Source organism: Acanthaster planci, linkage group LG19 (genome assembly GCF_054643075.1).
Source record: "Acanthaster planci isolate LZ-2023a linkage group LG19, COTS_SCS, whole genome shotgun sequence".
Lineage (NCBI taxonomy): Eukaryota > Metazoa > Echinodermata > Asteroidea > Valvatida > Acanthasteridae > Acanthaster > Acanthaster planci.
Window position 1 is genome coordinate 4,498,543 of NC_141795.1, and position 12,557 is coordinate 4,511,099.

The 12,557-nt window shown below is 43.3% G+C and overlaps 1 protein-coding gene and 1 long non-coding RNA gene across 5 annotated transcripts in view; one reads left to right on the forward strand and one right to left on the reverse strand.

Annotated features, from left to right (window-relative positions):
* The window catches only part of LOC110977987 (uncharacterized), a 71,029-nt gene that overhangs the window by 36,899 nt on the left and 21,573 nt on the right, over positions 1-12,557 (forward strand). For 3 of the 4 annotated variants that reach the window (XM_087129663.1, XM_087129662.1, XM_022232623.2), the window contains 2 exons: positions 1,371-3,069; positions 10,632-10,724. In XM_087129663.1, coding sequence (XP_086985789.1) covers positions 1,372-3,069; positions 10,632-10,724 — 1,791 coding nt within the window. In that variant the 5' untranslated portion in view covers position 1,371. The remainder of the gene's footprint in view (positions 1-1,370; positions 3,070-10,631; positions 10,725-12,557) is intronic. The other variant, XM_087129664.1, reaches the window with a different exon arrangement.
* On the reverse strand, positions 3,097-7,295 carry LOC110978136 (uncharacterized). Its single transcript, XR_002598027.2, has 3 exons — positions 7,002-7,295; positions 5,137-5,217; positions 3,097-4,141 (listed from the first exon to the last, which is right to left on the reverse strand). It is a non-coding gene; the product is annotated as an uncharacterized LOC110978136 (long non-coding RNA).

Here is a 12,557-nt window from a genome sequence, read left to right on the forward strand (position 1 = left end):
GAAACTCGGATCATCATACAAGGCGGTTGTTTAAGGAAACAAATTTAAAACCAAAAAAATTGTGTAGCTTTGGGAATTTCAAATTTGTCATTTGCTCCGCCCTCAGCTGGTGATTTTCGTGGGGAAGGTTCCCAAACAACAACCGTTTTAAACATCTCTGTTGTGTATGTGATCCGCATTTGAATGGCATGCATTAGCGTGTAATTGATTGGTTGGTTTCATCAGAGGTGTTAGAATTCATCTTTCTGCTGATTTCAGCCTTCTTTTTTTCCTGCTAAGTTTTTTTGTACGCCTGCTCTGTTCAGAATTATGGGAACAGTTTTAGTCTCTGCCTTTTGCTAGAGCTGTTCACGGCATTTTGTAGGTTGCCTATTAAATGCAGGATCTTTTTCCTTTCAGAGCAGATAAATATTTTTGAATTTAGGAGCACGAATACATGTATAGCATTTTTCCCAAACCAGCTCAGTAAGAACGTGGTTGTGACGGTTATGTCAACCCAGTCCTTATATTGCGATTGGGTTCATTCTGTCCACAGGTTTCAGTCGATAATTGCTTGACTAGAATTCCCTTTTCACCTCATATCAACTTACTGCTAGGAATATACAGAAAAAAAAGTCACTTCTCAAAAGCTGTTTCTAAAAGTAACAACTTATTTCCGTTCGTTGGACCCAAATTGTTTTTTTTTCCGTTGAGCTCATACCAAGGCGTCTGTTTCATTAACGAACCGAAACAAATTTAAGGTCAGTTTCCCCCGGTTTTATCACCCCAGTTCAGATTCAGTCGCATAATGTTAATTTAAAGAATAAATTGTAATACGTAACATTCCAGCGTTGCTTCGCCTGCTGGCGTTTTTTCTTTAGCCGTACCGCAGTCCCGTCTGTCTGCGTGCAGGGACGTTTAGCCTCAGCCTGTGCAAACATGCCAAGGGTTGCCTGGTCGTAAATTCCCGTGGAAGCGGTAGCTGACAAATTGAAGGAGGGGGGGGGGCAGGGACGCCGGTACTGATGATTTTATCGTATTGGATTGTGGTGAAGTAGTTTTGTAAAATAGTGCCTATTGATGGTTTCTTTCCTATCGATAGAGGGGGTTGCGTTCAACCCCGTCCTCAAGTGGGGAATTAAAAATAAGAAATAATCTGTCATTGGGGGCGCTCTATTTCTTCAGTGCTTCAGGTGGCCGGTAGAGGAAAATTAATGATGCAGATGCTGTACGCGATTGCCTGTAAAAGGTTGCAGATAAGACAGCATTGTAGTGTGTTAAAGGGTTAAAAATGGATTTGCGGTCGTGGCATGGGTTTGTGTTCTTTCTCCATTTCAATTGTTCGTCGTCTTTGAACTCAGTGGTTTGTTTTTTCCTCTTTCCGTGTTCAGGATGCTGAAAGCAGGCGAAGGCCAGGCGTTTCTACAGATGGCTTCAGGAAATCTCGTGGAGGCGCTCATTCGCCGAACACTGCTGGAGGACAACTTGGCCACAGACGAACGGCCTGAGGACAAATACCGCCCTCCCGCCGCCAAGGCGGCCAAGTGCCCCAAGACTGACCCCTGGGAGGAAGGCATTGACGACGACAACGTGGAGTTGCGGGTGCCCATCATCAAGGACATTGACACCAAGAAGACGGCGTCATCCAAGACGCCGCCGACTAAGAAGGACCCGACTAAACCAGACTCTGGGAGAAAAGTCAAAGAGGAGAGCAGAAAAGAGACGCTCCTGAAGGAGTGGAGGGAAGCCGAGAAGGAAGAGGAACTACGCAGAAAGAAATATGCAGCTGTTCTTAACACCGAGGAAAGAGACTCCAACGATAACACGACCAAGGGGCCTGGGATGAGCCCAGCAGAGGCGGGCAGTGCCTCACCCGAAGCCCCAGAGGAATCAGCTGTGAAACACTCGAACTCCAAGGACAAAGGGAAGAAAACTTACAGCAGCAAGAGTAAGCAGGTTACATCCACCGACCAGCAAGGAACCACCGCGAAGGAAGACGGTGCGACGCCCAAGAAGGAGAAGAGAGACAAAGTGAACGGCAACAAGCGAAAGCTGGCTAAGTCACCCAGGGATTCTCCCGCTTCGGCTGGGAGTGAACAGGACTCCAAGTATGCCAAGCTTGACAAGAACTCCAACGCATTTACTGGACGCAGAGAATCTACATCCTCGGAGAAGAGTGAAATGATACCGTTGTCAGCTGAAAACACTGTGATTCTATCGTCACCCTGTGGGGAGAACGGACATAGTCGCAAGCACGGTGATGATGACGCCCGGGTTGAGCCAAAGCCCAAGCGGCCCAAATCAGGATCTGAGATGTCCGCTGGTCTCACCATAGCCAGCATGATCGAGAAGACACTGGATGCGGGACTTGGGGCTTCGCTGAGGCCGCCCAGGGGAACCCATGCCCTCGCAGGGACTTCTGAAGCCCGCCTGGCCCAATCAGAAGCTCACGAACCGGACGCCTCAGCGAAGAGACGGGATACCCACATCCGTCACGACGAAGCTTCATCGGCCTTCGGCGTGGCCGTGCCGAAACTGCGTTGGGCACTGAACGGCCAGCAGAAGACAGATTCAAAACTTGGCCAGGATTCCGACTTAGGAGGCTCCGATAACTTACGGCCATTCCCGTCGTCGCGCCCGCAGGCCCACAAGCAGCAAACAGCCGTTGCACCGACTTCGGGCGTTGTCGTGAATCAGCCGCAACTTTTGCAGCCCATCTTCCCCGTCGGAGTGGCAGTCTCCAGATTCAGTTCCTCAGCACCCATTAAGATCGACATTCCCCGAACCTGCCCACTTCCCAGCAGTGGTTCCTCCCCTGGCTCGCCCAAAGACAATCCCTTGTTCTCCCCTAACCACAGCGATGGATCGCTGTCGGCCAACCAGAGCGACAACGGAGCCACCAGTCCCGGTAACATGGCAGACGGTTCTAACGCCTCGGGCAGCAAGAAGAAGAAGCGAAAGCGATGCGGGGTTTGCGAACCTTGCATGACCAAGCAGAACTGTGGAGACTGTTCGAGTTGCAAGAATCGTAGGACTGGTCACCAGATCTGCAAGATGAGAAAATGCGTGGAACTTCGCAAAAAAACACAGGTGAGGTTCACTCAAACCGGTTTTTCAAGGGGGGGCCGTGCAGGAACTTATGTTAATTTTGTTTTCTTTCTTTACTTGTTTAGTAGCCTTCCTAGGCGCTTGATTGGTAATGATTCGGTCGGTGTATAGAGGTAGGATCATTGGACAGTGGGTTTTACTCAACTATAGACCGATTCGCTGACGCCATTACTGCTATGTCCCCCGTCACTCAGGCGCGCATTCCTGAGCTTGACGAGCGTGTGATTTCAAGTTGGTTAGCAGTGCGCTCCCATTGGCTGATGAGGAAGCATTCAATGTGCATCTCTTGTTCAAGCACGTGGGGACACTGCAATGGGTCCTGATTCTTGCAACCGGATCGGTCTGCGGCAGTTTCTGTGTTTATCCTGTAAATCCTTCCAGCGTCTTGAATGAGATCTGTGGCTTTTACTGAGTTCCTCCTCACCACGTAATTAACGCCCTATGGATACTTCAAAATGATTCCTGTTGCTTAGATTTTTTGCATGCTAACAATTCCTTGTGTCAAAATGGTTGAAGTATTTTTAGCTTTTACGGTCGTGCACGCCGAACGACAGTCAGGCGTTTTTTGGGGGTCAGATTTTCAGTGCAACTGACTTCAGACCAGCTCTAGAGAAGAGTTTCTTAATTGTTTAATATCTTCAACGTATCCTTTCGAGTGATCAGTCAATATCTGCTGCGAAAGTCAAAGACGTGAGCACAGTCAGAATGTAAAAATGTGACGCTGTTAAATTGGCAAAGCGCCCTCTTCATTGTTGCGCATCGCTTGCCGCTGGCAATCGAAGCGCGAACCGGTGCGACGAACAGCGCCCTCAATTGTCGGCATTATTCCTGGCGATCAGCATGCTCGCGATTGTATGCAAGCGTCTATCCCGCGGGTGTTTGCCGTCGACTTGCTCGAGTTTTGTTGAGGGTTGGAGGTCATTTCCCGACCGGTAAACACAGTTTCCCTGATCGTGATGACATGCTGAATCCACAGTGTAAGTTCCTCTGTGGTTTTTAATCAACATCCCGGCATTCAGTGGCTTAGTTATCGAAGTTGCTTGTGTTCAGCGTCCTGAAAACAAAGGGTTGAGATGAGCCGTTGGCTGTGTTTGTTGTGCAAGTTAGTTCGAAATAAAACGGGTTTGTTTTCTCACTAAAACCGAACCTACAAATTCTTCGTCATGTACATTTTTTAGATAAGGGTGCAGGATGTTATCTTGTGATACAGAAGTGTTTAATCCATTTTGAAGGTTTCACTATGTAGGAATGTAACTGAGCTGACTTTGAACATGTTTGATGTGTTCCGGCCTAACACTAAGTAGGGGCCTAGGCTTGCCAGTTAGTAATGGCCTAGCCTATACCAGCCACTAAGACAAGTGTTAACATTATTCCCAGCAATGGATCATGCATAATAACCAGATTTGCTATTATTTTGTGTAAAAAATGCTTGGAGTTGATGAACTATTGTATCAACTATTTGTACAAATTTTTATGGAATTTTTACTCTCAGCCATGCCCATGGTTAGTTGCTGGTAATTGTAAACATTTGCAAGTCACACATGTCATTTAGTCAGGTTTCCCAACAGCTTGTCAAAAGCCACATGGAATGAGCTTCATCACTCACGTGAGTGATACATTCCGATTGTCAAATATAGCACAAGGGCATGATATTCAGCGAATCACGTTCAGCAAATCATTCTTGTTGGTTTGATTTGAATGTATTTTCAAGACAACCAGCCTGCAGTGGCTAGCCGTCTTGAGTTGCTGTAGCGTGATCTTTTTACTGTACCAATGCAGATCTGCCTGATCACTTCGCTGGCATATAAACACGCAAGCCATTTGTTTTCATAGAACACGACCCTAACGCTGCCGTAATATTAGCCTACAGGCAAAATTTCACTGACTGTTAATCATCGGAAGTGGAGCACCACAATACGGAGGGGATTTCAAATATCTTATTTCAGAATGTACCGTGGATGTCTCCAAAGAACACCCTTCTCTGTTCTTTCAAGAGCACCCTCCGTGTTCTTGAAAGTGCGCCCCCTAGGAAGTCACTCTTCTACTTACTAATAATGAAGGCTCTGTACCCATTTACGCTGCTGTGCTAATTTTCATCTTGCTCTTGGGAGCACATTGCATTGATCCATTCTGTTGAGAAAAATAAACACTCAACTTCAGCTATTTTGAAATCAAAACTGAAACAAATTTTTTTTAAAAGTTCCATGTATAGATGGGTATCCGTGCATGCTGTGCAATTCCCTCCTGCTGATTCATCCAACACGTCTCTCCCCACCCTTAACCCCCCCCCACACTCACCCACACACACGCAAACATTTCTACCCCCTTCTAATTGCATTAAGCCCCCTGTGTGTCACCCTTCCTGCGTCCGTCTGCCATTTCCTGCCTGCCTCATTTATTGCAGCTCAGATCAGCTGCTGTTGGTGAAGTTGCTTGATTAACGAGGCACGTTCCGACCTTCTTTTTTTTTCTCGCTTTCTCCTGCACTTGGCTTGCATGCCGTTCGAATTCTTAACGAGATGAGCAAATCCGTTGTGATGGCAACCACTCTGCACATAAATTTACTCCTTCAAGTTTCCTGACAAATAAGTGGCTTTTTATATTGCAATCGTATTTATCAGGGTTTTTCCAAAACTTCTTTTGATTCAAGTATTCATCAACTTACAAGTATTTTTTAAAAGAACAGATGCAAATGATTCATGTATTCTCTGCATCACAGTGAAATTTTTCACTTTGCACCTTTTCCTCTAATTGTCCAAATGTATTATTAAGTTCTTTATCCATTCTTTTTATGCATGTACCCATGTCCATAGTATCAGACTTTTTAGCAGTTCGGTCTTCCTAAATTTACAAATGTAGGTTCAATGAAATTGCAATTTCATTGATGCCTGGAATTTCAGGAATTCCTAAGATAAGGTGTATGTTAGTCCTATGTTGGAAGAAACTTCTGTGACCTGCCGTGGGCTACCCATGAGATGCAGACAAAATACAAAGAAATCAAACCAATATTTCATCATTTACCACATTGTGTGCAATTCATTGCTAGTAAAATTGCCACCCAGAAAAGTTGGGTGATAAATGTTTAAATGGACTGCAAAGCATTTAGGAGAAACGGTCCAGTAGTTGAATTGCCTTCACACAATGAAGAATTTTGAAACTCAGACGTGATTGCCTCAACACTCTATATTACACTCAACCTGAAGGTGTAATCTCCATGTAGCCTGCGTCTGACCTTGTGAGCAATGTGGTGGGCACATTTCCTGGGGAGTAGAGGCCGTAACCAGATACCAGGCATATATTCCTTTCATTACAGGATAGGCAGGATCCTGGCTGTGTGATTTATTATTGCACTGCATTCTGGGAGGCAATTGATAACAGTTCCACCAGGAAAAGAAATTGAAACAATTTTTGTTGGTTTTACTTTTCCTTTTTAGGGGTAGCAGTTCCTTGTCAGACTTTTACTCTGCAAGTAAAAGAATGAAAATTGTTCTAAAGAAAACCATACATTTAAATGGCTTATAAATATTTGGCCACCGCAGAAAAAAACAGGTTGATGTACAGAGTTAATAATTTCTTGTGCGAAGTCCTGGTACCTTAATAACACATGTACTGGTAGTGTACCCTCCCGAAGATAAAAATAAATCACGCTACAAATACCGGTAGTTTGAATAAGCAATTAGTTTCTGAATTTTGTCACAAGTCCCAGCACTGTTTTCCTCAGTCATTGTCTAACAGTTCTTGTTAACTGTAAGCCAACTTTTTTTTCAAGGACCTATATTTTTTTTCAAAATTTTCAGATCCATATGTTTGCATCTGGCTCGAACAAAATTCAATGTTAAATGTCCTTGATCAGTTCTTTGTGTTTTGAGTATTTTTCTGATGTCAAAAAAGAAAATTAAATAGGAGAGCATTACCTTTTCTTGCGTCGTGATGGGTAACTCCACGTGATTACCCGCCATCAATATGTACGCAGACTGAAGGCCCGTTATCGTTAAAATTTTTTGCCTAAATGGCACGTCAGCCTTACCGTTTTGATATATTACGTTTTACAATAATTGAAAATGAACACAGGGTCCCACAAATGACTGTGCGGCATTTTGGAGCACGCTCACATTGTTCAGTTTCTCCTCCGTCCCTCAGAGCTAAGAGGATGCAATTAAGTCCTTCGCGCACGCTTCCCGGATCGTGTGCTTAATACTGCTGAAGCATACTGCCCACGCTCCCCAACGAAAAAAAAATCTATTCTCTGTCATCGGTACATAAACGCTTGGGAATGTTTACACATTGTCGGTTGTGGAACTTTCGTAGTAGTTGTGTTGGTTTTATGGAACAGATGAATTGGGGAATCTCATTAGCATATGAATAACGACGGTCTGGCCTGTCACACTTATAATACACAATTAATGTACCCACAGGCTCATTCGGATATGCGGAATCCGCAGACCGTACCATTATTATGACAAGGGTGCAACTTCGACTGAGGGGCAAATATTTTTGGAGTAGTTTGTTTACATTTTGCTCCCATAATGCAGTTAAAAGAACTTTCTTTTTGTCAAAAGAAGAGTGCCCTTGTTGAATTCCTTTTTTTGTAGTCATTCCTTGTAAAAAATGCATTTTTTAGTGGCAGGTTAATAACATTTCTTTATCATGTTGCGCCTGTGGTCAATATTACCTGAACTCAATATGCACTTTGTAAGTGTCTGCATTTATGAAATCGTACCATGATATAATAATTCATTTTTTGAAGACCATGAGTACTTTTGGGATTAATCATTATTTCAAAATTATGCTAATTTACATATTTTTAGTAATAATCTTAAAATGATCGCTTTATACTGCTTTGTCCATAATTTGGCATGTTTATTTGCTGCAATACATTTTTGTCTTCTTTGTTTCCTATTTCTAATTTGAGTTCGGTGATAAGAAACTGTTCATCGTCTGGAAAGATTCAAAGAATTTCCACAAAAATTTTCAGGGCGAGCATACCATGAACTGGTGCTTCACAAATGCGGTAGGCATAGACTTCTGTGTATGTGATTTGTTCGATATAGGTCTAGTAATATCGTTCCCAATAATGTAAGGGATACTTAAAATGGATCTACCTGTAACAGGAGAAGAATTTGGGATTGTGTGATAGGATAAGGGAATAATTGACAACTTTTTCTCTAAGAATCTGTCGGCAATTTTCAATTTTCTAATTTGTCGATCGTGACCAGTTAAAGTGAATTTCGGGGCATCAGTTCAGAAAACCAGCTGTTGTATGAGTGTGCTAAGTAGCTGTGGTCAGTGGTCAGTAATATCCTGTGATGATGTGGTTATCCTTACAGCTGATGTTCACTCTTGTCATGCTTCATTAACTCTCCCACTACAGGAGAACAGGCTTTTGTCATGGTAATGAGCCTATCATAACAAGGAGGTTGAATAGGGGTACTATAGAGTAGGTTTAGGGATACTCTCATCAAATGCTGTTTATTTTAGGGATCCATATGTGGCAAAACCCCCAGTCTTCCCACAATCCAACTATTTTTAGAGGGTTTATGGTAATGGGTCTATTTTGTGGGGTGTGGTTCACTTTTGAGAATCATCCTTTGTTAAGAGCTGTACCAATTCCAGTTAGTGTGACCTCAATTGTTTTCAGTCGGTGGTACTTCAAAGCTAATGACTTTGGTGTTGCTAGAAAACTTGTTTTTGTACATGTAGTTCAGTTGTAGAAGTTGTTTCGACGAACAGGTTTGGATCATCTCAAAGGTCATTTGATTGTACCAAGTCTTCTCAAAAGTGCAATAACTGGGCTCCAATTTAATAGTAACTATTTCACAGAGTTGAAGTGGTGTTGCTTCCTGGACAGAATAACAATTGTTTTGTCCTTCGGCACTTCAAGCGACTCATCCAAGCATGGTTGATCAAAGGATGGTGTTGGCAACAGGAGATTCCTGTGTTAACAACATGCACTCCTTTCTCTAAAACCCCTTAAAAATCCTTTTAAGCGATAAAACTACACTTGGGTTGGATAAGCCAGAGAGCTGGATGAGACTTATTGTCTACCCCTTATTTCCTTGGGTTCCTGTTTGTTGGTTGGGGAGGATCTTTCAGTTTCCATTCAAGGGAGGCCTGAGCTCAGTCTTGAGGAGCTTTGCTGGGTCTTGTGGCTCTCTCCAGCCTGCATACCTGAGCCTGTTTGTGGTCTGCACAGGTGAAAAGCTTTTCATAACCTCATTAGGATCCCCTGATCAAGGGGGACCACTTGCTGGTTTCATCTCTAATCCCTGACCCCCATTGGAGCTGTAAACCATTGCAGTCAATAAAGTGAACTCCTTAGCAAAGTGCAATCCTGACTGTTCGAGCACATGGCTGATGGGAAGGGAGCCCCTCCGATAATGTAAGTGTTCACCCCTGTGACCTCTAATGGTAGCTCCTGTCTGGTGCTTGACAGGCAGATGAGGCCAGGGCTGAATAGCAGGGAACAAAGACTGTCCAATCACAGGCCTCGGTATTGTGTACGCTGGCACTTACTGCAGCCCTTGGACCTTGGGTTTGTGGCTGATTATGCGACCCGTGGCTTCCATAATATGTAATGGCAAAGCATTACAACCATACAGGGGGATTTTAATTTTGCGGTTTACAGAATTTCCTATGTGAGCAGATAGGCCGGAGTGTGTGTTGTGAGTGTAAGCGTGTGAATGGTGCCTACGTGCAAATTTGGATGGCTTTGTTTCGGTCTGGGATAGCACAGAGCAGATGGACTGGTCCAACAAGGCCCTTGTGATGATGGTATGGACTGGAGTGGCTTAGAACACCCGGTCAGGCAGTGCAGTGTAGGATCCTATGTGCACCCTGCTCTGAAGTGAGCCGGCCAGTTTTTCTTTTTCCCCTGTGTGCCTGCGACGCACTCACTCAAAAAAGCTGGATTCTTCATTCCTGCAGCCTACAGTGTGAACCTCAGTATGTGTGTAACAAAACAAGCCTGGATTCTTTCCTGCCCATCCAAAGACCCGCCCGATTTCCTGATGGACACGGCCCTGTGTTTTTCTTCACACGTGGATCTGCTGCCTTTTCTCTGACAGTTAATCTTTTTTTTTTAAAAGGAAGGACTGGCGGGAACAATTTGATCTGGATGACTGCAGTATCTTCTTGCGTGCCAGTGGATTCGTAAAAATATCTTGGCCCAAATCCGACGCATGGAGTCCATAGCCGTGCTCTTTCATCTCGTTCTCGTTTTTGTGAATTACAAGTTCTTGGCTCACGTCCAGAATACTTACTACTGCTCCAGACCGAGTGTGTTATCGTGGGAAACAGGCATCCGAACCGGCCCACGTGCGCAAACACAAGGGCATCAGCTGGTTCACAATTGACTGCCATAGCGACCGCATCACTACACAGCCTTCGCATCATCTCAAATGATTGAAGTTTTCTCCCACAGCATCTTTGAGGAATGACTTAACGATCACCCACAGCTTATTTTTGTTTCCGTTGTGGATTTCAGCGCAGGATTAACTTTGTTCTTCCAGTTTGGTCTTTGATTTTGATTTCTTTAACGCCAACAGGCTCCAGAGCTTACCATGGATGGCTCGGCCAATGGGAGCAGAGCAAAAGGAGGACTTCCACCCTTTCCGCAGCTGACAGCTCCGCCTCCAAAGGTGGGTATCCGATTTTGATCCAGTGGGAATCACAAAGAATAAAAAGGGTTTTGCAATTTTAACATGTGATTGAAATTGATCTTTCTGGAAGTTTTACTGAAATGCAAATCATTTGTAAAAGTTATCCTTTTTGGTATTTGCATGACAGTTATGTTCATACCTAATGTTCATAAGGCAATCATCACAAACACAGATTGGGGAACATTTATTTATTTCGTCTCAAATGTGAGTGCACTTTTTGTTTCAAAGGTTATATGAACCACAAAGTAATATAGCCTTCACTCTTCATGCAGTATGTTTTTGACAAATAAAGAGCACTTGAAGTATTAGTTGTATGGGTTTTTTTTTTCCATATTTTCTTTAGCAGCTTAAGCCAAGACAGCTTTTTTTTTTCATTTAGAGTTTTGTAGTACCAAAAAAATCCGAAACAGTTTTTTCATTTACATGTATATTTTTGACTGACTGTCTGCAAGTGAGATGAACAAATGTCCAGCTTCCGTTTCCTCTTTCACCATTTCTAAAAAGAAATTACTGGGAATTAACTAAAGAGTTCATTTACATGTTAATGAAGCTGTAAAAACAGTATTTTCTGTTTTCTTTATGTAGCTGGAGACATTTTTAAATTAAATTAAACTAAATATTAGTACCTACATGTAATTCTCTGGTGAAATGTTGGCATCATGTGTACAAAATTCTGAAGAAGTTTATATAAAGTTGCTTTTTTTCACAGATACCGGTAACAATTGCTGTTGATATGTTACAGTAGTTTCTTCTACATACATGTAGTTGCAGGTTGTTAGGGTCATGGTTCAAAAACGTTTTACCCATTTCAGGTGATTGGTGATCTGTGATTCGTTCTCATTTTATGTATGAATCAGAGGGTTTTCACATAATGATCTGGTGGGAAGAGGCGGAAGCCTTTAGCAGCATAAAACAGCACGTGCTTGATGGGAACTAGAGTATTGGGCTGAACCTATCTCCAACCACCCCTTCCCTTCCCCCATTTCATTGATCGGAACACAAAGTGAGCAATTTGGAAGGAGGTTGGACAGTTACATGTGCAATTACTCCAGCAGTCAGTAGTCATTGTTCCCCTGTCAGACCAACCCCAGGTCCAAGCAACAGATGTAAATCATAGCTGAGGTTTTTGAGGTCCTTGTGGGTTGGTGCCCATGATAGGGCAGTGTGTGATGTTTACTTCCAGTAAGAGATTGATGGTCTGTGGCACATGTCATGTCCAAGTAGGGCCAACATGAATGCCCAGAAAAAAGTGTGGAAGTTTGTAACCTTTAGTTTCAGTTAAACAACAGAGGGCCTTGTGTAGGCTGTGTAGCGAAACCTCAAATGCCTACACTTTGGAATTTCATTATTTACGTGTATTAGGAAAAGTCATCCATTAGGAAGTGCTCAAATTGTGCAACATGTGGCTGTTAAATAAAAACTTCAGTGTACTTCATAGATTCATGAAGTGATCGACTGCGTATTTATACATTAAAAAACATGGACACTTTTATGGGTTTTACATGTACATGTGTGTGCATGTGGCTATGCCATGGGTATCTCTCAGAAAGGTTGTAACGTGTCTCAAAAATGCCATGTGCATGCAGTATCAGCAAAAATGTGATGCATAAGACGAGGATAACACACAAGCCGCTCAGAAAATGATCATTCCTTCCTTATAACCAAGTTACATACATGTAGCTAAAAGACCACCAACCACGTATTGCAAAACATGTCACGTATACAAACATGTCCCCTCATTTGAAAGTCATTGAACTCTGAATACAGAGCTAGCAAAATCGAAGTGCCTCTTGATACAAAATTCCACTCCAA